The sequence below is a fragment of the Protopterus annectens genome, chromosome 3.part1 (genome assembly GCF_019279795.1).
Source record: "Protopterus annectens isolate FY-2018-M chromosome 3.part1, PAN1.0, whole genome shotgun sequence".
NCBI lineage: Eukaryota > Metazoa > Chordata > Ceratodontiformes > Protopteridae > Protopterus > Protopterus annectens.
The window spans coordinates 1837503672-1837531302 of record NC_056732.1 but is presented as its reverse complement, the minus strand read 5'-3'; the positions used below and the strand labels follow the sequence as shown (position 1 = coordinate 1837531302).

The following is a 27631-nucleotide window of genomic DNA, read 5'->3' as shown; positions in this document are numbered from 1 at the left end:
CGGGAATAGGGTTGTATGTGTACAAACGGAACAATGGGAACTTTTGCCCTATGTACAAAGCTTATTGGCTAAGCAGCTGATAAAGTGCAACCATCAGCTACTAGGTTATGTAAATTTTCAGGAAATTTGGCCTATCATAAAGTATAAGTTTTGGTATCCTCAGCTGAAAAAACTATATAAAGAAATTCAGGAGGAGTGTATAATATGTCTGCACACTAACCCTACATTAAAAAAAAAAAACTCAGTTGCAGAGAGTACCAGTTTCAGAGGAAGCATGATACAGTATACAGATAGATTTTGCAGGACCTCTTCCTCCAGCAAAAGGGGGTTGAATAATGTACAGGTTTTAACTATATCACGCATACATCAGAACTTTGACTTAAAGGCTCTAAAGACTATAAAGCTAGGTAATATAAAAATTAAATCATAAAGTTATGAGACTTCAATCCAAACAGGCCATAAATGCTCAAATAACACCTAGTGATCAAAATTAAAATTGCAAGTTTATTCAAATCATAAAGTTTATTCAAATCATAAAGTCATTCTAAAGACATGCTTCTGGAGCATTTCTCCCCGGGCCACCGCTGAAAACAGGATCTGTGGAACCTAGTCGGACTTTCCCGGTCAACAAATGTTAAAAAAAAAAAAAGTTAAAAGACTTCAATCCAAACAGGCCATAAATGATCAAGTGACACCTAATGGTCAAAATTAAAATTGCAGGTTTCCCAAATATATATATATTTTTTTCAAATTATGATTCAGGTAGCATAAAGCTGTATGCAGTAGTTAGCAATATAAATGTAAGGTAACTACAGAAGTAGGTCCCTTTAGACTTTCGTCAGGGACCTCAGGGGTAAATGTTAGATTAGGGACTTCCATTTTAAAGTAGTTATTAGACATTAGACAAGCTAAGGAGTGATTGCATAAAAGACAGTTAAGCCGAAATGAAAATAACCTTACTGGTCAAGAATGAGAAACAATTTATTAGAAAGGAAAGATAAGCCTAAAGCGTGCATACAGAATATTCTTTTCTCAAGGGAAAGATACAATCTTGCTAGTTACAGAATGTTCCTTAATGGAATGTTGCAACTGCACATACGAGACAAAGCCTGAGATCAAGGTTAGAAAAAGTAAATAAGAAAAATTGCTGGACTGAAGCAATATAATATGTTGTGATCGGGATAGAAGTTCAGTTAAGGTTAGTAAGTTTGTTTGACCTGTTACTTCAGAGAAGATGACAGACACTTGAGCCTGAGTACAGAAGACGTCATCTAAAGACTATGTTAGTTTACGCTGTTCAGGACAATCAGAATATGACGTGCAGTAACTTTGAACACTAATTGTTTATCAGTGCTGTTAATGAAGACAGTATTTGGATGTTGTGAACACCTAATAAAGCCTTATTGAATGAACTACAGTGTTTGGAGAATTCATTCTGAAAAGTGCACAAGACTTATTCCATAAAGGAGAGACTGGCACCTGTCCAGCATGAGCTTGGGTAATTAACAGATAAAGACTTTTGTTCTCAGTCTCATTCCAGCTAATTACGATACAGTGCAGTATTATCAATTCTTATAGAATTATTCCAGGGCAAATTGCCTTTACTAAGTGATGGTTTGTGAAAATTCACAGCCACTACAAACCACAAGAACACAGCAGCTTCGGCTGAATTGCTGTTAGAAGCTCTGTACAACTATGTCACTTGCTGCATAGAGACTGCTGTACCTAAAAGAAGTAAGCCAAGGACTAGCTCCAGAAACAAACCACCCTGGAGGCATCCCAAATTAAACATTGTATACAACAAAAGGAAAAAAAAAGTATGACAAAAATCAGGAAAGACAATTCTGATAAAGATAAAAACTATCTCATCAAACTAAATAGGCAACTAACAGGGCTAATTAGGTCAAGCAAAGCCAATTTTGAGGTTAAGATAACCTCCCAAGTGAAAGGTAACCATAAGGCCTCCTACAACTATGTCAGAAATCTCAAGGGCAGCACACAAAAATATGCTGAGCTGATGGTTAATGGTGCTACATTTACAGAGCCTGGAAGTATAGTGGACCTTTTAGAAGACAAATTAAGTTCCAACTTTGCCCCTCAACCATACCCTCCAAAAATGCCCTCAAACAAAACCCTACAACTATAGCTAGACAGCATGTACTGGCTGCACTCACTAAAGCCGAGAACCTGGCCTTATTGAGCTCTGATAATATCCCAGGATGCCTCCTGAATAGGCTAAAATATGACTTAACAGGGCCATTGGAGTCATTATTTAACTAAAGTTTCAATACAGGCTTTCTGCCACATGAATGGAGGACTGTGACAGTCATCCCTCTTCATAAGGGAGGACCTTCAACAGATCTTGGGAACTACAGATCCATTTGTCTGACTATTCTTATTTGCAAAGCCAGTGGAAATAATTGTCATGGAAATTATCAACAAGGGCATAGGAGACGTCCAGACTCTGGATTCATTCTAGTTTGGCCTTGACAAAGGAATGTAATGCTTATGAAATCTGGTGAACTTCTTTGAAGAGGTTACTAAGGCAGTGGATGAGGGGAAAATGGTGCATACTGCCTACCTCAATCTAGCTAAAGCATTTGATAAATTAGCCCACTCAAGCATTGTCAACAGACTTACAGAACTAGGTATAAACCCCTTTATAGCATGCTGAGTAGCTAGCTGGCTCACTGATAGGACCCGGGAGGTTAGAATCATTGAGGCCACCTCCACAAAGTGACCGGTCGCTAGTGGAGTCCCTCAGGGCTCTGTGCTAGGCCCACTCCTCTTTGGCATCTACTTCTCAGATGTCTAAGCCATCTGGCTAACCAAGTTCACAGATGATTACAAACTGGGAGCAGTCACTGAACCCCCCCCCAAAAAAAAATGAGAGCACCTATCAGGAAGGTGTAACATACATTCTGCGTGCCAAAGCAATGGCTTAAAACTCAATACCAAAAAATGCACCCCAGGTAGGTATGTCATCTATAAAACACCCCCCTAAAAGTTGACTCGGTAGTCAGGGATCTGGGAACTCATTTAAACAGCAACCTTGCCTTCGACCAAATTGTGCCCATGGTAGTAAGAAAATCCTTCTGAGTTGCTCAACTTATAAGCAAGGGTATGACATTTAGATCCAGGGAGGTCATCACACTACTGTATTTAGGCCTCATCAGACCCATCATAGAGTATAATGCCCCTTTGGAATGTACCTGACCGGACACATACAGCAGCTGGAACGTCCACAAGGTTTCCTTACAAAAAATATGGAGAGTAAAGCCAGCATCCTATACTGCTTGCCTCAAAGCCCTATCTCTTTACCAGTTATCATACAGACTTTGGAGACTTGATCTTCGCCTGGCATACAAGGGAATTCTGGACCTTCTTTTGCTGAACGTTCTGCACATCCACAAAAAAGTAGTATCAGAATTACTAGAGTAAAAGTCCTAAATTTTGCTTGCAACATAAATAGGACATGTTGGAGAGACACATACATTTCACAGAGAATTTGTATTTTCTGGGACAGATCCCCATCTATGTGAAGCAGAGCTCCTCCCTATCCCACTTTAAGAGCAACTTGGACCAATGGATGGGTAATTAGAAATTCACTCTTGGTCTGGTGCCATTGTCTGTAATGGACAGAGGCAGTCATTAATTGACCCCCTATATAAATAAAATTTGTGGGTCATATTTGGGTTGCACAACTAGGCTTATAAGTGCCCTAGTGATCTTTAGCCTAGTATACACCTATGAACCTATGAACCTGCTCAGCTCTTTCTAGCTATTGAATGATTAAATAGGTTCTTAAATCATTCCCAGAGCTTATCAGGCTGGTCCCTTCATGGAATACAAGTTGTAGCCCTGATGTTTACTGATGACTGTGTCATCCCTACTGGCTATCCTAGTAAAGACATCCTTGACATCTATAAACTGCTACAATGGCTTGGTGATATCTCTGGACTTAGAGGTAATATACTTCAGTGCTGTTTCCTGACAATCCTGAAGTGCGCTATCTCTGTACGTTCTTTCCCTTTTAGATGGACCAAGCTTTTCCCCTACTACCTTGGTATCATACTTCACCTTGACACCTTGATATCCAGAAAATGTCACAAGTAAATCTTAGCAATATCTGGGACAAGGTGTTTTTATGGGTTCATTCCAGTTGGCATTTTCATCTCTTTCTAAAGGGCCACAAATATGTAGTTAAGATATTTGCTTCCACACTACTTTTCTGTATTTTTAGGCATATTCTCACCCCACAATCCCATCTTTGGTTGAGATAAATTGTCATTTTAATTGATACCTTTATTTGAAATGAGAAAGGGAAAAGGGATGGACAAGCAGTTATAAATGCATCTCAGGCCTTTGGGATTCCCAACTAGGATTTATATGCAAAAGCCATTATGATCTTTCACCTTTTCTCTATTGGTTGTCATGCATGTAATTGTATAAGGGACGTAAGGTCCCATCTCTGTAGTACTCTGACATTTTTTTTAATTTATTGTGGACCATACACAATTTTTTTTCAGCAAATGCATTTGATATGTCTGGAGGCTAAAAGATCACTTCATTATTTAGCACCAACATATTGCATTCACAATATTTTTTCAAATTTTCTGGAATAATTAAAGAATGCATTATTACTTCTTTCAGCATTTGAGTCTAAGATGAAATCACTGTTAGATCTGGAAGATTTGATAAACAGATACACTTATTTTTATGAGCTGTTTAATTTTTGAAAGCTGAGTTGTATGTCTGCTTTAAAGCCTATCCTATTTTGAGACTCGCATCATTTTTTGAATGTACCTGCTTGTGCCTTACTGGTATGTTTTAATAGAGGCAGGCGTTAGTAGTACCATAGAACTCACCGGAAGCATTATCTTTAGCAAACCTAGTTATGTCATTGAGGATGGTCTTTTCATAAGTATGACGTTTACATTACATCATAGCTTCTACTGCTAAAGTCTGGAAGGATGACTTATTTATGACCAAATTTGATTTATGTCTTAGGTTAAATATATTCAGTACATGAACTGTGTTAATCACAAAGAGTGTTTCTATGGTTGAGGAGCAGAAGGATCATGGGTTTGTCAGTATGACAAGATATTGTCATCCCAAATCAGTCTCAGCATACTTATTTTACAAATGGTTTTGATTAACAGAGTCAATAAAATGTGGGGCTTATTTTTTGAGCCTGCATAGTTATCCTACCATTTGCATAGTTAGAACTCAGCATATATTTTTTTATATTTCCACTGATATCTATATGCTGGAGATTAGTCAGAGAATCCTTATGTAATGTGGGGGGGACAGAAACGGTGGAAGGAAGAGTTATATATTGTAGCCAGTGTCACTGAAATTAATTTTGGGATAAACAGTTTCTTGTCCCAAGTTTTTTCTTGGCTTCTTGCTTTTAGGGTTCCTTTACCACCACCACCACCTTTCTAATGAATAACGAAAGGAGATGTACCCTTGAATTTGTTTTGCAAAGTTTGGATGTTTTCTTTATGCTTCAGTTATGGCACAGGTATCAACATCCTCTAAGAAAAGGAAAGATTATGCAGCACCTTTTTCATTGGTGAGATGTCTGTCATTTAGCAAAGTCACCTTCACCTCTGCCTTGTTTTATGTATTTATCATTTTTTGCCTTGAAATTTGATATGGAAGCATGAATATGAAATTTTCTATCTATTACAGAGAGAGAGAGATGAAAGTCATTACATGGAAAGGAAAGACTTGACACTTTATTTATTATTTATTAAAATTTGTTAACCTGGAAAATCCGATTAGGAATGAGCCAGTTTTCAGCAGAGGCCCTGGGAGAAATGCTCCAGATGCATGTCTTTGTAACGTGGGAGGAAACCGGAGTCCACACGATCGCAGGGACGACTTGCAGACTCTGCACAGAAGGCACCCCAGCCAAGAAGTGAACTGGAGAACCTCTTCCTGTGAAGTGACAATGCTAACCACTGCACCACTGTGCCATCTCTAAAGGGCAGAATATCTGCTCTGTGTTATACCGTGCTCTCAACCACCGACTGAAAGCCAAAATTTTGCCTTGATATTCAGGTGCAGTAGAATATACTTGGGAGGATTTTGCTGAGTAGATGCGTTTCCCCCCATGTTTGCTACTGTTTTTGATAACTCCATTGTCTTCTGTTACATAATTAGGAATGAGGACCTTATTAGATTGCTCCCTACAATGTGAACAGTGATGATTTCATATGCAACTGTAATCCTTTGTAACCTATTTGAAAGGGCCCTAATTTTGTCCATGGGTAGGTGTGACACTATCACAGGTTCCTTACAAAGTTCAGTGAAGTGTGCATCTCTTTTATACACAATGGGGTCACCAACTATAAGGATGCTTTTATGTTTTGGCGTTGCAGGTTGTATTGTCTATATTATTGAGTATGGTATTGGTTCTTTGATGTCTCCTTGAATTTTGCTGTTATGGGCTTTCTTAACTGATGTGGTACAGTAACCATCTGTGTTTGATTTACTGTGACTAGTGAGAGGCCTGCAGAACAGGATTCTTATGTGATGTTCTAGTTTTGTTGGGCTTCTGTCTCCTTGAGATACAGGTGAGGTTTTTGGAGATAATAGACTTTAAATCCTCTTATGGCAGGTGTGTGTGTGTGTGTGTGTGTGTGTGTGTGTGTGTGTGTGTGTGTGTGTGTGTGTGTGTGTGTGTGTGTGTGTGTGTGTGTGTGTCTGAGCTTATGCTAACTGGAGAGAGGTCGTGCTGTGAGTTTAACCTTAGTATTCTGTATACACTTGCATATCTCATAGTTATTTAAGACTAGGTCAAGAATTGTATTTCTGGGAGTGTGAGGCATTTCTTACAACGCTAAATATCTATTATCTGCCATAGTTTTGAACATTAACTCAAGAAGTGCCTCCATACTAACTCTAGCTCTAAAGTAAGATCCATGCTTTTTATCCATTTTTCACTATTAATGTGTTGGCATACCTCTCAGTTGACCAGATTTTTGTTTCATATTTTTGGTCTGTTTCTCATAAAATTTGTGTTTTTTTTTTCTGGCAAACCATTGAGGACTGAAATCACTAAATAATAACAAACATTTGACTTTCTGACTTCATATTTTTCAGAAATGGCATGCTAACTCGAGACCTGTTGTTCGTTTAACTTTCCAAATTTAAAAGAGTAATATCTGTCCCTATTTTTCGGTCTTTGTCCCCCATTAATTTTGGCTTTGTCCAGATTTCTTGACTTAAGAGGTTGAAAGATAAGGATATTGCTATTAATCTGAAATCTTATAAGATGACTAAAGCTATGAATATTGCAGCATACAGCTATTAGGTGGAACGATATTAAAGGGTAGGAAAATTAAGGTTAATAAGTTTTGGGGGCGGACATTTACAATATGATCTTAAAGTGGTCATTAGTATGACTGAAAGATGCAGGAGTGGGATAGGCTTCAGAAGTTGCTTTTACATAAATAACAAACAGATGGTCACTGATGTAAGGGTACAAAATGGGCAGCATGCATGAGGTGGGGAAAAACAGAAATACTCACACATCAGCCTTTTGTAACAGTTTTTACAAGAAAACTTTGACCTGATTTCTTTGCCTTAAACTAAAATGATATTTCCTAGCTCTTTCCACAGTCCAAAATACCCTAACATATTTGTCCTCCCAGATAGAAACATAGTGTTTACTGTCCACATAGCATATTACTTTTATCACTCTAAGAAATAATCTTTAAATTTAAATGTCATTGTAGTAAAATAAGCAATAAAAAGAAAATAATCTAGGCATAAACACTATAAAGGAACAAATCAAAAAGACTTGAGCAGCATTCTTTTCTGACAGTTCCAATTGAAATAAAAATCTGTTTTCTTTCTCTTACATAACAGTGCTATTTCCCAGCTCAACACAAAACTCTAAAATACCCTGCAATAAAGGAGAGACAGAGAGAGAGAGAGAGAGAGAGAGAGAGAGAGAGAGAGAGAGAGAGAGAGAGAGAGAGAGAGAGAGAGAGAGAGAGAGAGAGAGAGAGAGAGAGAGAGAGAGAGAGGGAGAGAGAGAGAGAGAGAGAGAGAGAGAGAGAAACAGAGAGAGAGAGAGAGAGAGAGAGAAAAAGAGAGAGACAGAGAGAGAGAGAGAGAGAGAGAGAGAGAGAGAGAGGAGAGAGAGGAGAGAGAAGAGAGAGAGAGAGAGGAGAGAGAGGAGAGAGAGAGAGAGAGAGAGAGAGAGAGAGAGAGAGAGAGAGAGAGAGAGAGAGAGAGGGAGAGAGAGAGAGAGAGAGAGAGAGAGAGAGAGAGAGAGAGAGAGAGAGAGAGAGAGAGAGAGAGAGAGAGAGAGAGAGAGAGATAAAAGAAAACAGTGGAACCATGCAAGCTGTCAACGAAAACATCCGAAATACAGAATCATGGTTTCTCACAATTTTCACAAGAAGACATTTAACAATTTTCCTTTTCAAAAATAAAAATGATGTTTCATAGTTTCCATGACAGTTCATAAACAGTTAATCCTTTTGGCCTCACCGAAAGAAATGGAAGGTTTGCATTCTGCTCTAACCTAAAACAATTAAAACTCCAAGAAAATATTTAAATTAACAGCACAGCCATAAAAAGGAGATAAAAAGTGTACATTTACAAACTATTAAACAAACAAACCAACAAAGTAGTAATATTCACACAGCAGTCTTAACTGGCAAACCCCTTAAGAAAACTTTGGCATGTTTTCTTTTCTTTAAAAATATCTTTTTTCCGACTTTTTCCACACTCAGAATCAGTTCACATCTTTAGCGTCATGGAGAGGAACACAAAATTTGTTTTCATGATATAATCTAAACTCTTTAAAATGTTTATTCACAAATAATGCCTACAGTAAAACAAGAACAAAAAGCAGAAATCTTTACATACAAGTACTAAAACAGAACAAAACTGAAACACATATGCAGCAATGTTTTCTGGAAACCCTTGCAATAAAACATTGACCTGTTTTTATCTTACATAACAGTCCCGACAGAGTTAATCCCTTTAGCCACAAAAAAGAAAGTGTTTGCTTTTCTCTCTTTATCTAGAACTTTTAAAATCATAGGAAACAAATGTGTTAGTAGTGCTGCAATAAGGCACAGTCAAAAAGAAGAAAGTAACGTTGAGTGCCACCTATAAACCAAAAAGTTACTTGAATCCGTCTCCTCGCTCCTCTCTTCCTACCTCCCTCTCTTCCTCTAAATATTTTTTCAAACTACCTAAAAACAAAACAAACAAAAAAAATGAATGACAATGACTGCCACCTACTTCTCCCCGAGCTCCTTCTCCTCTTCACTTACAGTAATATGCTGTATCCTTCCTGCAACTGCTTTTAATTAACCACCTGTTATAAAACTGAATGCCTTTATATGTACAGTTACCCACTGAGGATAATCCACACTAGATTCTTTTTTTCCTTTTCTGACTGTTTTTGTCACTACCCTCGTCGATACTTACCATTCTTGTCCTGTTGTTTTCTTTTTGGATTTCTCTTACTTGTACTATAAGGGACATCTGCTAGATGACTTTATTGTATATATATTTTTATTGTAGTCTACTTCAATACTGCAATTTTTATTGTTTATTTCCTGTGGAGCTTTTCTCCCCGGGCCTCAGCTGAAAAAGGGCACTAGCTTAGTCGGACTATCCCAGTCAACAAATGTCAAATAAATAAATAAATATTCACACAGCAATATTTTCTGGCATCTTTCACAAGAGATCCTTGATTTATTTTTCTTACCATTTATGACCAAACGCCTTTTCCCATTTTTGCACAAGGATTTGGGGTGTCACGTCAACAGTGACAATCAGCTAGAGCCAAGGCTCAGACTGCTGGTTGGCTAGCCCTGCCGTGGTAGTTCTCCCATACCAAACACTCACACAAACACTCACATTTATGGCCAATTTATAGTGTCCAATTCACCTACTGCACGTCTTTGGGAGGAAACAGGAACACCCAGAGGAAACCCTCATGAGGACACGGAGAAACATGCAGATACCACACAGAAGGCATCCCAGTCAAGATTACTTATTATTATTATTATAATAGATACATAGATGGTTACTAGGCTAATGACGCAGGGGCCTTTCTAAGCCTAGACAAGTTTTCCCAAAAGAGTAATGATGTTCTGTATCCACATGGGATATTTAGGGCCAGGCATTTATAAGCTACCTCTGTTCATAAAAGACATGGGTGCCAGGCCTGGTCTGGCCTGGTGTAAATTTCTTATTTCCTATCCATTGGTCTAGGTTGTGCTTAAACTGGATAATAGACAAATTCAGCTTTGCACAGATGTGAAGCCTTTTCCATAGGAGGGGCAGTCTCTGGATACATAACTGTCTCTCCAACATGTTATGTTTAAGTTACAGACAAAATTCAGGTCTCTAGACCTTGTATTTCTGGTACTGTTTGACTTACAAGTATGTGGGAGATTCATAAGTGTGGGGTTTTTGAGTAAGCCAGGCATAGATCACCCCTCAGCAATCTATAGGGGACTGAGTAGAGGGGAAAGGGCTATAAGGCACTCTGCATAAGGCAGGTTTGTTATGCATTGTATTCTTTTTGTAAGGAACCTCTGAGGTCACTCCAGTTGCTGCATGTGCCTGGTCAGATACATACTGAAGGACCAAGCTCAGATGCAAGGTAAGCAAGCCAAAACACACTCTGTTAAGCTGTAATAGCACACTTTGTATTATTAATTATCTTTTGAAAGTTATTAGGTAATGAATTAATTATTGGTGTGGGAAAATACTAATTTATTAAGATATAAAAGGGTGGGTTTTTAACAATTAGTTGTTCTGAAGAAGTCCTACATGGTGGATGAAACCTAGGTAAACTGGGATTCTGCATTGTGATCGTGTGGTGTGCTGGTTAATAAATTGTACTATTACAGCTTAGAAGAGTGTGTTTCGGCTTCCTTACCTTGCATCCGAGCTTGGTTTTTGTGGATTTTATTGTTTTTTTGGTTCCCTGTTTGTGAAGTCTACATACTGGAGGGAGCATTGTACTCTATTCAAAATGCATCTATTACTTTTAATAATTATTAATTATTATTAATTATTACTTTATTAATTGTTTTTATTTATTGTATCTGTTATTTTTATTTTTATATATCTATTTGGTATTTCTATTGAAATAATCAGTCTGGAGGACCTCTTGCTGTGAGATGACAGCGGTATCCTTTGCTCCACTGAGGTATTTCCCAAATTATCTTAGTTCAGAAGGAGCTTAACCCTTTGGCCTTACAGAAAGAAATGTCTGGATTGCTTTCCAACCTAATCATTATCCTTTTAAACTCCAGAAAAAGAGCAAAGAAAGAAAGGATATGTTTAAAATAATAATGCATGCATACGCACTGTATAAAATGCTTTTCCCAGTTCCTCTCCAATTCAGAAGCAGGCAATTTCTCTAGTAGTTAAGAAACAAATATGTCACAGAAGCTTATTTGTATTAAAATAACTGCAATAAAATAAAAGAAGAAAGATTGAAAATAAAAGAAGAAAGATTGAAAATAATTTAAGTATGCAAACTGTAAGACTAAAATTCAGACGTGTTTACATTATAGCTTTTTCTTTTTTTTTCAATAATAATTCTTTATTTTATTTTTTCCAAACAACTAATACAGTACTACCAACTACTTACAATATGTACATGAATGCTTCCAACAGTTACATAGAATCATTATACATACCTATACACTTCTAAAAAAAAAAATATAATGAAGAAAAAAGAACTAGTAACCATATAAGACTTATCTCAATAAAATTCAACAGTTATTCAGTTTTTCCCAGAGAATAGTGGAATGGAACTTTAAGCTAATACAATGTTAAAGATTTGTTCCCATATTTTTGTATTGTTTACATTTTTCTTATGATCACTAATTAGAAATTTATGTGCTAGAATATGTTTGGTGGCTACTATCTTGAAATTTTGCCATGATGTCTGTAAAGGGTTCAACCAATTGGAAGCTATATATAACTTCATCAACAAAAAAATATTGACTAGTATTACTTTAAGTAAAGATGCTGTTTTCCAAATTGCCCTATTAATTCAGAAACAACTAATCCCTCTGGCCTCACACAAGCAAGCAACATGATTGCTCTCTCTCTCCTAACATATAACACTGCAATAAAGAAAAAACAGAAAAAAGTATGCAGTTCATAAACCAGGGAATCAAAAGTACTCACACGCATGTTTTTTCTAGCAGTTCTCATTAGAAAACATTAAAGCTTTTCCCTTAACTTACATACAAATTATTTTCCCTGCGCTCTTACAATTCACAAGCAGTTAATGCATTTGGCATTGCATAAAGAACACAGGGCTTGCTTTCTGACTTAAACATTGTCATCAATCCCCTTTTTCCAATTTTCTACATGGAGTTGGGGTGTTCTGTCAACTGTCATCACCTCTCTTAATTCAATGCCACTTTTCTCCTTTCTTCGACAGTCATGCCTGGATTTTGCAGGTTCTCTGTCTCACACAATCCATCCATCTATTTGCTGGATGCCCTCTTTTCCTGTTGCCTTCTTCCTGTCTGTCCAAATCTTCTTCACCAGATTGTCTTCATTGTTGCTGCACATGTGCCCAAACAACTGCAATCTGTTTTCTTTGACCATCTCTGCAATTGGAACTACTTTGGTTTCTGCTCTGATGTCCTCATTTTCTTTGTCTGTCCCACAGTGTGCATCCCACCACCCATTTAAGGCACTTCATCTCCATTACCTCTAATTTCATCAGATGCTCTGCCTTCACTGCCCAGATTTCTGTACCCATGCAGTAGTACTGATCGCAGATGTTCATCATGCATACAGCTGCAGTCATTACAGATGGGTTATCCTGCCGTCAGGCGGGTCCTCGGTCGGCCGAATTCCAAAGTCCAGGTCCGGCGTTGGTTGTCGTCGCTTCTTCCCTGACGTCAGTGTGGCAGGGGTATAAAAGAGGCAGCCGACGCCATCTTCTTCAGTCTTTCTTGCCGCGCGGTGCCCGAAGCAGAAGCAGTTTGCAAGTGCCAGTCGGCCAGCTCCTGAGATTTACGAAAATATTTCAGCCGAAGTCTTCTTGAAAGCTAAGTACCCCATTGGGGAAACTTTTCTTGCCTCAGACCGATGTCAGACAGAGTTAATAATTGCATTTCATGTGGGAAGCAAATACCTCATAAGGATTTCCACTCTTTCTGTATACCTTGCTTAGGCCCAGACCACGACGTCTCGGCCTGCCGTTTTTGTGCTAGATTCAACAAGCGCACTATTAAGCGCCAGGCAAAGTTCGCTCTCCACTATTTTGGTAAAAAATTTAATTATATTATGTTGTCGGATACTCCGACTCCAGTTTTGAGTAAAAGACGCAAAGATAAGGACCTACATACGAGGTCCACATGACTACTGACACCACGCTAAGGCCGACTACCGGTTCACCGGTTCTTAGTAAGGTGCCTACGCAGCCCCTGAGTACCGATGACACAACATTACCGGTGTCTTCAGTACCCGAGGTCGCAGGCTCCTCGGTCCCCATTCCTACTACAGATACCGACGCCACTCTTGGCGGGGAAACTCAGAGTTTAGACAGGCCTGCCATTTCTCAAGGTGTCTTCAGGCCTTCCTCCTTCTCTATTAAAGCTTTCACTAAATCTAAAGCAGCCATGAAAACCAAAAAACAGGGACCTCAGACCCCCTTTCAAGGCCCCATGCCTAAAAAACAGATGCTCAAAATGGCTGAGGATTTGATTACTCTTATCAGGGGTTCCCAACCCCCCCTCGGACAAAAGGCCCAGATTAGAGGAAGACTACCCTTCCTCAGATCAAGCCTCTATTACCTCTGAACATTCTGAGGACCAGAATTATGCCTATTCTCCTTTCGAAGACTCTGATGCAGAGGAGTCTATTCCCTCGGTCTCCCCCCCCCCTGAGGACTACTCTTTTGGGGAAACCCTACATACATTGAGGGAACACTTTCACTGGGAAGGCCAAGATTACTCATATTCCAAGAAAAGGCTCAGGGATTTTCTCTTGCTCCCCCAGCATAGGCCCCTGGCTATCCCTCCTGTTTTAGATATATTGTATGATGTGTACACAGAAGCCAGCCTTAATCCATATTCTTTACCTCCAGCTCCTGTTAAACCAGACAGGCATTACCGGGTTCCTGGTTCACACCAGTTCCTATACAAAAGCCATACTGCTGACCCAGAAATTATTTCACAGGGTCCCAAGGGAATTAAGGCCTCTACTGCTAAAAACCCATTACCTTCAGAGAGAGATTCCAGAGCTTTAGAAAGGTGGGGGAAATAGGGGGTACACCTCGGCCACTTTAACCATGAGGGCATTAAACTGTCAGTTCCATATGTTAAAGTATCAACAGTTTTTGTTATCTCAGTTGAAAAGCAAAATGGCACAACCAGAACAACCAGATTTAAAAGAGTTGCAGGATTTGTTGCATGGTGCAGAGCAAGTGGGTAAACATACCTTGCAGTGTGGTTTTTAATGCTTTAGAGGCCTCATGTAGAGCTGCTGTTACGGGGTCTGTTATACGTAGACATGCTTGGCTCAAAGAGCAAGCCTTACCAGATCATGTCAAAGCTAAATTATTAGATGCACCTCTTCAAAAAGATGTATTGTTTGGTGTTAAAGCTGAGGAGGTACTAAAGAAAATGGAGGAAAAAGCGAAATCGATGCAAACAGTGAAAAATTTACTGCAGGTACAACCTCCACGTTTCAGCAGAAACTGGCCTTCAAAAAATTGGTCCTTTCCAGCCTCGGACAGACCTCAAAGGAGCAGATACAGATGCCCAAGGGGTAGAGGGCAACCTCAAGGATCTTTCAGAGCCAGACAGTGGCAAACACCAACCCCAAGAGGTGGAGAAGATAGATCACAGTCATTTAGAAAACAGACACAATGACTTCCTCCTTTACCTGCCAAGCAAAGCTTTAATGGCAGCACCTTTGGGTGGAAAACTGGCATTATTCTCAAAAAATTGGCATATTGTTACAAAAGACAAATGGATTCTGGACATTATAGACAGAGGCTACAGGTTCCACTTTCACACCCTTCCAAAAATGAGAGGCATGCCAAACCTGCCACAAAATCAAAGAGCAGAGGCACAAAAACAAATTTCAGCTCTCATGGACATGAAAGTGATTCAAGAGGTACCTGCAAAAGAACAAGGTCAAGGGTTTTATTCCAGACTATTCCTGGTACCAAGGAAAGACAAAGATTGGAGACCTATATTAGACCTATCCATCCTAAACACATATTTACAGGTACCAAAATTCAAGATGCTCACATTACAGCAGCTTCTTCCCATGCTGGGCAAGGAGTCTTGGCTGGTAACATTGGACCTCAAGGAGGCATACCTGCATGTCCCTATCAGACAAGATTGCAGAAGATACCTCAGATTTCTTGCAGATTCAACCCATTATCAATTCTCTGCATTGCCCTTTGGCTTATCTACTGCACCCAGAGTGTTTACGAAATGCCTGGCATCAGTAATCGCCTTCAGCAGACTACAAGGAATACAAATCTACCTATATCTGGACGACTGCCTGATCCAACGGACAGCAAGGACATACTTCTGAAACACCTGGCGTTTGTAATAAAACTGTTGAACTTTCTGGGATACACAGTCAACAAAAAGAAATCAAAACTAATACCCTCTCAACAAATAATTTTCCTGGGTGCCAGCTTGAATACAACCACCCAGATGGCCTACCTCACGCCAGACAAACAAGGGCAACTGTCTCAATACTTCAGCAAAATGGCAACCTTCACCAGGCTGACTGCAAGGAAAGTCCTGCAGGCTCTGGGATTCATGGCATCTTGCATCCTACTAATCCCATGTGCAAAGCTGCATAGAGGAAACTTCAATGGTACCTAAAACACTTATGGTCTCAACACAGCCACAGCTTGGAAACAATCATACCACTCATTCCATGCCTTCAAAAGGAATTTCAGTGGTTGTCTCAAGCATGCCAAAGAAACATAGGTCTCCCTTTCTGTGTACCTCAAGCAACTCAAATCATCACAACAGACGCCTCAGACTACGCCTGGGGGGCACACATGACAGATCAGTGCATTCAGGGAAAATGGTCCCAAAAAGAGAAGCACCTACACATCAACCAAAAGGAAATGCTAGCCGTGCAAAATGCTATTATGGCCTTCAAAGACCTACTGCATCCAGGCCAGCTATTGATAAGGACAGACAACACCACAGTGATGTGGTACATATACAAACAGGGGGGAACTCATTCATACCCCCTGTGCAGGCAAGCCATGACCCTATGGAACACAGCACTGGAATTGCAAATTCAACTACAGGCACAATTCCTGCCAGGGAAGGAAAACATACTGGCAGACAGCCTAAGCAGAAATATGACAGATCCACACGAATGGAAGTTGCATCCTCAAGTTTTCACAAAGATAACTCAGGCATGGGGACAGCCAGACATAGATCTCTTTGCTACCCACAGAAATTACCAGTTGAAAAATTTTGTTCAAGGACCTATCATCCACAGGCCTGGAAAGTGGACGACTTTCTTTCAATTGGACAACGTTGACAGTCTATGCCTTCCGCCTCTTCCTCTGCTGCCCAAAGTTCTATTAAAAGCCAGAGCAGAGAGGCCGAAAATGATTCTCATTGCTCCAGACTGGCCAAGACAACACTGGTATCTGCTCCTGAAAAGCCTGACACATTCCCCACCATGGATCCTACCTCTAGTCCCTCTTCTGTTGTCCCAGCACAACTACAAGATTCTTCACAGCCAGCTCAAAACCCTAAATCTAGCTGCATGGAGAATTCCTTGATTTCCCAACAGACCCTCCTCTCCAAGAAGGTGCAGGATGTCATCTTGGAGGCCAGAAGACCTTCTACTAGAAAAGCCTACTCCGCCAAATGGAAATGATTTTGTGCCTGGAATCAAGGAAAGGGCCAGAATCCTTGGGTAATAAATTTACCTCAAATTTTATAGTACCTATCTGAGATGTTAAACAGTGGACTTTCTTTCTCCTCCATCAAAATCCATGCTTCAGCCATTTCAGCACAATACAACACAGATCCTCCTTTATTCTCTCATCCTCTCTTAAGACAGTTCCTCAGAGGGGCAAAGAATAGAAACCCCCCAAGGAAACCACCAGTCCCTGCTTGGGACCTCAACTTCATATTGGAAAAGCTGACCCTTCCTCCCTTTGAGCCAGCTGCTTCAACAGAACTACAATATTTGTCATGGAAAACAGCCTTCCTTCTGGCTATCACCTCAGCACGCAGGGTTTCGGAGCTACAGGCCCTCATGGCTGTGCAACCTTTCATCATTTTCCATCAGGACAGAGTTTCCTTACGAACCAACCCTACCTTTATGCCAAAGGTAGTATCCAGTGGAGCTTTGAATCAGACTATCCACTTACCTACCTTTTATCCTAATCCACAAAACAAAGGGGAAACACTACTGCATTCCTTGGACATTCACAGACAACTTCGTTATTATTTGGACAGGACAAAGCCATTCAGGAAATCCGAGAAACTCTTTGTGTCCTATGCTACAGGTGCTCAAGGAAAGGCTATTTCCAAACAGACAATCTCAAAATGGATAGCCCACTGCATACGCTTTTGTTACTCATTTCATGGAAAAACTGTACCTACAAGCATCAGATCCCACTCCACCAGGGCCACAGCTACCTCTGCAGCTTTCCTCAGGGGGGTTCCTACCAAGGACATTTTGGAAGCAGCCACTTGGAGTTCAGTGCACACTTTCTCCAAACACTATCACCTTCCACTATACTCTAAATCTAGAGCGGGATTTGCCACAGCAGTCTTGTAGGACATCCTTGCTCCTCCTAGTTCCACTTAGTGCCTCCCACCCCTACTTAGCTTTGGGATTCTACCCATCTGTAATGACTGCAGCTGTATGCACGATGAACATAGTACAGTTTTGTACCTACCATAAATGTAGATGTTCGAGTGCTAATACAGCTGCAGTCCAGGTTACCCCCCCCACTCCGTCCCCTCTTAGGACAGGCCTTATGGCAAACACCTTCTCATACAACCTATTTGGGGTATTCTTTTATGGTGTATTTGCTTGCAACTACTGTTTTTTGATTATTCTATATTGCATGATTACATAAATGTATGTTTTGCCTTCCTTCTGGGGGCACCTGACATCTGGGGCAAGAAAAATTGAAGAAGATGGTGTCGGCTGCCTCTTTTATACCCCTGCCGCACTGATGTCAGGGAAGAAGCGACGACAACCGACACTGGACCTGGACTTTGGAATTCGGCCGACCAAGGACCCGCCTGACGGCAGGATAACCCATCTGTATTGACTGCAGCTGTATGAGCACTCGAACATCTACATTTATGGTAGGTACAAAACTGTACTTTTTGTACACCTTACTTTTCAGTTTCTTTGACATTCTTCTGTCATATATTACACACGACACTCTGTGCCAGTTGCTTGTAGCCCCTCTGATTCTAGCTTTGACCTCCTCATTCAGACTTTGAGTGCCTCTGGTGTCCTGATTGCTTAAATTATAACACTGTTATAAATTGTTTATTAGAGTGTTTTAAGTTTACACCTAAAGCCTATAGAGAAAAGTTTTGTGAGCATAGACGCAAGGCAGATGAAAGTGTTTGTGAATATATTGCTGAGTGAAGCACTTATTTTCATAGGTTGGTGAGTGGGTATCAGTTCACCAGTTTTGAAGGGCTGGAAGACCTTTTGGTGAGGGAACAAGCCCTTAACACTTTGCCTGAGGACATGAGGATCTGGTTAGCTGATACACAATGTGGTACTTCAGGTGAGTTGGGGAAGAAGGGAGACCTATACCTAGCAAGCAGGGCATCCCTGCACAGGAAAGGGACACCCAGTGCTGCTCATGGGTCTAAGGAAACCCATGGTGGGCAGCCCAGACTGCCCCAACAGAATCTGCCAGTAGCAGGAGAAGCCGCTAGTCCAGGTGCATGTCCAGGACCTAGGGTTAAATGTTTTGAATGCAACCAGTGAGGCCATGTGGCATATAGATGTCCATGGAGGCAAGGTGGGGAGCAAAAGGTGAGGGAGCCAGTAAGTGAGAAGGACAAAATGCTGATAGTAGGTTGTCTTGAGACAACAGGGGTACCAAACTACCATCCTGCAGATGTCCTAAAAGGGAAGGATTTGGATGAGGCAGTACCATATGTTAATGCAGTTACACACAGTCAGGCTTGGAGACAAGCATGTGGGTCTGGTAGCCTGGGAGAGACCCCGTCAGACTGCATACTTGCAGCCAGGACTGGTGAGGTGGTTACTTCACAGAGGGAGCTACCCTGTAGCAGTGAGACTAAATGTGAGCCACAGCTGCTTGTGGGTACTGATGTTCCCTCGGACAGGGTAACTGCAAAGGTAGAGGTGAGTAGTAATACCCAGGCTGACAGTGAGGCACCGCTGTCAGAGAATGCCAGACTTCCTGTGGAAGGGGAGCTGGGAAGGGTTACAAGGAGAGAGTTGAGACAGCCTCAGCTCTCAGACCGTACATTACAAGGCCTGAGAGAGGTGGCTAGTGAGGCACTTGATACTCAAGGGAAGGGGAAGTCTGTATACTGGAACAAAGGGTTACTGTATAGAGAGTGGACCCCTGAGGAAGGGCTAGAAGGTGAGAGAATACAGTAATTGGTAGTGCCTAGAGCCTACTGTCTGGTGCTTCTAGCCATAGCCCATGATATTCCCTTTGTAGGTCATATGGGCATAAAATGTACCAAGAGACGTATTATGCAAAACTTCTATTGGCCTGGAATTTCCAGAGATGTAATAGGGTCCTGCAGGACATGTGAGCAGTGCCAAAAGGTAGGCAAGGCAGGAGACAAGGTGAAAGCTCCTTTGATGCCTTTGCCTGTGATTGAGGAGCCATTTCAGATGGATATTGTGGGGCCTCTGAGTACCCCAAATTCCAAAGGGAAAAATTATATCCTAGTGGCAGTGGATTATGCTGCAAGATACCTTGAGGCAGTGGCTTTGTCCTTCATTGATGCAGAAAAGGTGGCAAATGCTTTGTTAGAGATTTTCAGCAGAGTATATTTCCCAAAAGAGATACTGACTGATATAGGTGCCAATGTCATGTCAGACCTGCTGGCTTGTCTGTGGAAATGCTGTGGGGTGAAGCACCTGAAGACAACCCCCTACCATCCCCAAACTAATGGTCTTTTAGAGAGGTTAAACTCTATACTCAAGTCCATGCTATGGGCATTTGAAGCTGAGTTTGGAGGGAGTGGGACAAATACTTGCCTCAACTGTTGTTTGCTTACAGAGAGGTTCCCCAGGAATCCACAGGTTTTCCACCCTTTGAGTTGTTGTATAGGCACAGGGTGAGGGGGCCTCTAGATTTAATCTGAGATGAATGGGAAGGTGAATGTGAATCACACCAGGAGTCTGTTGTGGCATATGTATTAAACCTCAGGACAAGGCTCAGGAAACTCATGGGCTTGGCCCAGGTGAACCTGGTAGATTTAGAACAGTGATTTCTCTTAAAGATAGATAGAAATAGCCAGACTAGTTTAGCTGTTTTCTATATTTATGTCAGACTATTTTACAGTATTATTTTAAAGCATTTTCCTGTGATCTTTGAACTTTGTAATGCCATTGTGTTGAAGTAATAAGTATTGTCTTGTGTTGTTATTATTTATTATTAAATATTTTTAAACCTTTCAACTGTTGCTGTTTTGTGTAAAGGTAATTTAAGCTCTTAGGGTACATTGCATGTATTTGGTGATACTGTCCAAGCCACTCCAATAGTTTTAGCCCTGGGTCCCACTTAACATTTGGATAACAGTAATATTGCACAGTGAAACTGGTCACCCTTTAGGAAGGGCCTTATAGCAGCTGATATTAGTGGTTGATGGCAGTTATTTCAACCTTATAGTCTGGAGAGAAGGGGGCATAGCCGGATAACCTGTGCCATCCTTCCTCAGGAGTGTCTGTGCATTTGTATATAACTCATATCTCAAAGTGTATGTGTGTCAGCTACTTGGGTAGGGACACGAAGCACTATTTTGACAGAGAGGGTGCTGGATGTTTTAGCTTGACCACTAGGCTGAGATCTGGACCCTGTGCCAGTGGAGAGTCTTATTGGGAAACTGGAGAGAAAGGGAGAAACCGTCCCCTGACTGACTGTCATCTCTGTGTGTTCTTAAGGGAAATTGTACTTTACTGTGTGTGTGTGTACTTGTTATCCTCCCAATGTGCATGCCCCTCAGTAGTGCAAGTGGTGAGGATTGAGGTTCCTTGATTACTGGGCCAGTGCATGGACGTCACACACTTATTTATCACAACTTGTATTTCTTCTCATATTTTCTACCTGTAGTACTGAAAACTTGCTTTTCTGGGAGTTCTTTACCTGGAATCTTTTTTTGTTTTGCATAGATATAGAATCAGTAGAAAACTGCAGTGACTAATGGTAACGACCAGCAGTTGCACTTAAAACTCATTGGTGTGATTCCATGTCATGGAAACCAATTTTCATTTTTTTAAAACATAAATTATTGTCCCAAATGGTGAGTGAACAGCAACATGGGTACTGAGAAAGACTAACATATCTTAAAACTTTGTGTATTTGTTATGGGTGAGGAACACTAAACCTAGAAAGCAGGGAAACCAGTAGATGTGTTTTTTCTAGACTTTAACAAGGTCTCTATTAGTAATGCCACACATAAAGATAATTGTGAAAATAAATATAAGAGCGGGACAGAATATAGATAGGAGCAGTGAATATTGGTTACCAGCAAGTAAGCTGTGGCTGGTGGTTTGATGATTTGATGAGAAACTCAGAGGAGAAGGTGACATAAGGAATATGAGAGGTCAGTTTTGAGGAAGGTTTTATTTCACAACTCCCTAATATAAATGACTAGTGGGATTTAAAATGTTATTAAATTGCATGCAAATGACACAGTGCTCAAAGCAAATGTGGAAGATGAATAGGGGTGTCTGAGAAGCAGTTTAATGATCCTGACAACGAGGACACAGTGATGGCTTTTGCAGTACAGTGACTGTGAGCTCATACTTCTGCCCTTTGTTTACAGCACTTCTAAAGTGCGGTGTATGTGGGAGAGTTTTAGAAGCCAAGAAGAAAGAAAAGACTGTGAGTCATTATCACATAAAAATAAATTACTGGGAGCAAAGTGAGAAGGCAATTGCAAGTACCAACTGAATGCTGGGTTATACTTGAGTGAGTAGAATCCACGTATCTTCCAAAAAGAAAATTCTCAATAAAGGACATTTTTGAGACTGCTTTTGGAAAACTGTTCTTCGTTTTGTCGACACTTGGAGGGAGTTGGATAAACTGTTGGAGAACATGCAGTGAAGATTGATGTAAATAATAGGAGGAGTGGCTTAATTGTCATGTGACGAGAACTGACCTTAACCGAGATTGTTAGGTGATTAACGGCACTTTAGATACTCAGGAAATACTTTTTGATACAATAAAGGAGAGAAGAAAAGGTGGAGGAAACTCACCAAACATTACTTGTATGACACCATAAAAACAGTGAGTTGATCAAGGGAACAATAGATCTCCAAACATTAGTGTTTTGTGTAATAGATGCAGTGTGCTTATCAGAAGAGGACAGGTAGTCAATCACTCGGGAAGTGTGGTAATCAGAAGAAGGCAAGCAGTCGATCACTAGGGAGGTGTGGTATTCAGAAGAGGACAGGTAGTAGATCACTAGGGAGGTGTGGTAATCAGAAGAGGACAGGTAGTAGATCACTAGGGATTGCTGTTTTCACAAAATGGAGGTAATGAAGAGCTCTCGGTCATTTAGTCACTGGACAAAAGATTGAGTATAGCTCCTGATATAGTTTTTAATCAAAAGTCCATGTTACATAGTAGTATTGTGGGGGAGGGCAGGGCCCTCCAATAAGGGATATGTGCTCATCCCAATCATTGCTGATTTGTTCTACTTCTAAGTTATCACAATTATCAAAAAATCAGGTTTAGTGGAAATTGTAGGTTGATTTTTTTAAGTACATAGATATATTGTCTTTCCGCTAAATAGTTTATTGTCACAATGTAAGTGATCAGAATGTTGGAATAACAGTAAATGATAGGGGTTACCATTTTACGTAACAAGCATTCGGGTGATTAGGAGAGACAAACTGATTGTAACCACAAATTACTTATTTTTCACACAGCAAAGTACAGTGATCTGAAAGGGGCAGTAGATCAATTAACAAAGACACTAGAAACTGAGACAGAATTAAATCAGAAACTGGAAATGTCAAGGAGAGACCACATTCTAAACCATAAGAAATTACTTTATTTCATGAAATAAATAAATAAATAAATAAATTGGAGTAATATATCATACTGGTTTCATATGGTGTTGGTCAGTAATCTTTGGCAAACAGAATCCAGGATGTACAAACACACTGCAAGTCCTAGTGAAAGGAGACGCGTGTCATTCTGCTATCACAAGACAGCTGGATATCTCTTCATATGGGGCACATATAAATTGTGCTGCAGATATTTACTGTAATATTCTCACTCTGTTACATCTAGGTGCATTTCAAAACATTTCTAGCATGTTTTTTTTTTTTTTTATTTCAACTCCACAGTTGTCATTTTAATGTGAGACTTGCACCTGTCTTAACTGCTAGGAGCCTTTTAAGCAACCTTTTCTTCTTTGCTTTGGTGAAATATTTAAATATAAAGTTGTAACTAACTAAAAACATACCACATCGCTGCATCAGGGGTAATGGGGCTTCATCTTATGCTCATGATGCAGTTAATTTAAAGCAAAAAAATCCAGCTTTTTAAACTGATTAAGAGTTGAACATGATTAATTTTAAGTCAGCTAATTTTATCTTGGTAATAAGAGGTGCAGTTTGTCGGTAGAATATTGAATTTATCTAAATGTATAAAAAAGCAGTTCTGCTGAAATCACAATGTGAGAAACTGTGGTTTCTTTTATAATTCACACTAAAACCTTTTCTTTTATCTGGTCTGTAATGAATCTACTACGTAAGTGAACTGTGATAGTTAATTTTAAATCTCTAATATCACTGTGAATTGTGTTAAATGAAAAGAAGGTTGGTGGAATGTACATATTCCATTTTCTAAACAAAATGGAAACAGAAAATGTACTGAAAAAGTGCACATGTTGGAATGTTCTGGAATAATCTAAAATTTAAAGGATGTACAAGTTAAGTTTGTTAAATACAGTTACAGAAACAACATTAAGACACCTTGAGAAGAGAGCGTTATTTTTGGTGATAGATTCTTTACTGAAATTTTGTGCAACAGCAGTTCATTGTTTCTTGAAAAAAAAGTGATTTAAAAAAGTTTGTAGAGGGGATACACTAACATACGGCCTTTCATATCTTAAGTAAGTCAAAGCATGATTATTAGAAATTGTTGTATTCTATGGATCATTGTTTTCTAACACCTTTATTTTTCCTTTCAGTCAGCAGGTGCAGATTTAAGTGAGATTCAGAGTCTGCAGACATCCCATAGGAAATACCTTAATTCTGAATGTGACAAGACTTTGCCAGATGAGGTGTCGCTCACAGGATATGACCTGCCACAGACTAAAAGGAAGCATTTTGATTATATGGAGTTTAACAAAGCTTGTAACACAAAAACTGAATTAGACGTTCCTCTGGATATTCATGAAGGGGATGGACCCTGCAGTTGGTTTATTTGCAGCAATGGATTTACATTCTATAAGAAGAGCTCAACTGATCATTTAACTCACAAAATGAAAAAACTAAAGAATGCATTCACTAAATATGAAAAGATATCCAGTTACGAGACTGCTGTACAAGGTAGTGGTTCTAGTAAAAAAAACAGTTTACCAGGGCATCAGATTACTCATGCTGGACAAAAACATACAGAGAAGTGTAAAATGCGCATTGATCCAAAACCCTTTCATTGTGCCACATGTAATAAAGGGTTTACATCTAAAAGTAATTTAGTAGTGCATCAGAGAATTCACACTGGCCAGAACTCATATACATGTGCCACTTGTGGTAAGCATTTTAAAAAGAAATACAGCATGGAAAACCATCAGGTAGTTCATACAAGCCAGAAACCTTACAAATGTGCCATATGTGATGTGGGTTTTATATACAAAACTAGTTTGATACGGCATGAGGTTATGCACACTGGACAGAAGCCTTACAGTTGTGACCAATGTGACAAGACTTTTAGTTACAAGAGTAGCCTTTTTACTCATCGGCAGGTCCACACGGGCCAGAAACCCTTTCAATGTTCAGTGTGTCCCAAGAGTTTTGCACGGAAGTGTCATATGTTAATGCACCAATTAGTACACAGTGGGCAGAAACCCTTTATGTGTACCATATGTAACAAGAAGTTTAAATATAAGAACAGTTTAGTAATGCACGAGAGGTCCCACACTGGTCAGAAACCCTATAAATGTGCAACTTGTGGCAAAAGTTTTGCACACAAAAGCAGCTTGATAGAACATCAGTATTCCCATTCTGGGCTGAAGCCCTTTAAATGTACTCTGTGTGAAAAGAGTTTTATAAAGAAAATCTCTATGTTAAAACATACTTTAGTCCACTCTGGGCAGTGGCCATATAAATGTACTACATGTGATAGGGGGTTTATAGATAAGACTGATTGGGCAGCACATCAGAAAGGTCACTCTGGTCAAAAGACTTATAAATGTGCTACATGTGACAAAGGGTTTACAAGTAAGATAAGCTGGGCTGTACATAAACGCATTCACAGTAAGCAGATGCCGTATAAATGTATCATATGCAACAAAGCTTTTATGTATAAGAGACGTTTGGTAGCTCATGAGAGTATCCATACTGGACGGAAGCCCTATAATTGTGCTACTTGTGACAAGAGTTTTTTGTATAAGACAAGTTTGGTATCACATCAGATTATCCACAGTGGACAAAAAAAAACTTATAAATGTGCTATATGTGGCAAGAGCTTTCTGCAAAAGAGAAGCCTGATCGCACATGAGACCCTTCACACAGGGAAGAAGCCATATAGATGTACTTCATGTGACAAGAATTTTACATACAAGAGTAGTTTAGCATTTCATCAGAGTATTCATGCTAAGCAAGACCGATACAGGTGTGTCAAGTGCAACAAGAATTTCGTACATAAGACCAGTTTGGTAGCACATCAGAGTACCCATACTGATCAAAAGCCATTTAAATGTAATATATGTGACAAGAGGTTTAAAACCAAGAGAGGTTGGTCACTACATAACAGTGTTCACATTCAGCAGCAACCATACAAATGTGCCACATGTGGCAAGGGTTTTACGGAGAAGAGATGTTTGGCAGCTCACGAGACTCTTCACACTGGAGAAAAGCCTTATAAATGTTCCATATGTAACAAAGGCTTTATACATAAGAGTAGTATGGAAGCACATGAGAGTGTCCACGCTGGACACAAGCCCTATAAATGTACCACATGTGACAAGGGATTTACACACAAGAGTAGCTTGACACAACATCAAAATACTCATATTAAGCAGGAACTATATAAATGCTCCACATGTGGCAAGGGTTTTGTGAAGAAGAGCAATATGGTACATCATCAAATTGTTCACACGGGAGAGAAACCCCACAGGTGTGCCACATGTGGCAAGGATTTTGCTTGGAAGCACAGTTTAGTAGAACACGAGATTATTCACACCGGACAGGCACCATATAAATGTACTATTTGTGACAAGGGTTTTACATATAAGACTAATTTGGTACGACATCAAAATATTCATTCTAATCAGCAACCATATAAATGCTCTTCTTGTAACAAAGGTTTTACACGTAAAGGTAGTTTGGCAAATCATCAGCGCATTCACGCTAAGCAGTAATCATGTAAATGCTGTACATGCAGAAATGTTTTATTTATAACAGTAGTTTTAGACAGCACATCATTTTCCAGATTGGACAGGCACAGTCCTCTAGATAAAATTTGGTTATGGCAGTTGAAGAGAAAAGTACTATAAAAGTATTATATGTAACCAAGGATATTTTTTAATAAACAGTGTCACAGTCGAGAAGTATAAAATGTGACGAACCTTGGTATGGTGGTTATAGATTACATGAAGGTATGTGACAACATTCCTCACTCCTGGACTGTAGAATGCTTACAGATGTGTAAGATTCACTGCACATTGATTAATTAAAATTGCAGTTACTATGGAAACACAGCAAACGACTTTGCTGCTTTTTTGGTGGATCAGGTGTAAATTATATCCCAGGTGTAAGAACCAGTGAAGAATGTTCCAAGGTGATTCCTTGGCATCAGTATTGTTGTATTTAGACTACAAGTACAGTTTGACTATGAGAAAACAGTCTAGTCAAATTATATCTCACCTGATTTTTGTGGATAACCTAACATTGTAGCTCATCTACCAGACAACTGAAAGTGCAACTTTAAGTAGTTAATTAAAACTTTTTTCAGGCAATATAGGAGTGATATTTGGGCAAAAGTAACATTTATCACAGGAACTTTCTTCTTTAAATCCATTTTGCCTTAACCTTTTCACATTTCCAAACATCTTAATGTATTGTTGAAGAGAAAAGAAGTTGTCTGCAGAAATCACTGAAGTAAACATTCTTGCCTGGCAGTAAGGATGTAGGATTAAGGCTCTGAGCTATTACAGAGATGCTTCTGATACTCTGTGTATAG

General features: G+C 39.7%; 1 protein-coding gene across 1 annotated transcript in view; it reads left to right on the top strand.

Annotated features, from left to right (window-relative positions):
* LOC122797902 (zinc finger protein 585A-like) overlaps positions 1-26810 on the top strand; it is a 52163-nt gene extending 25353 nt beyond the window's left edge. The window contains exon 2 of the mRNA XM_044066421.1: positions 24417-26810. Within this exon, the coding sequence (XP_043922356.1) occupies positions 24417-26810 (2394 nt within the window). The remainder of the gene's footprint in view (positions 1-24416) is intronic.
* Positions 26811-27631: the final 821 nt, after the last annotated feature.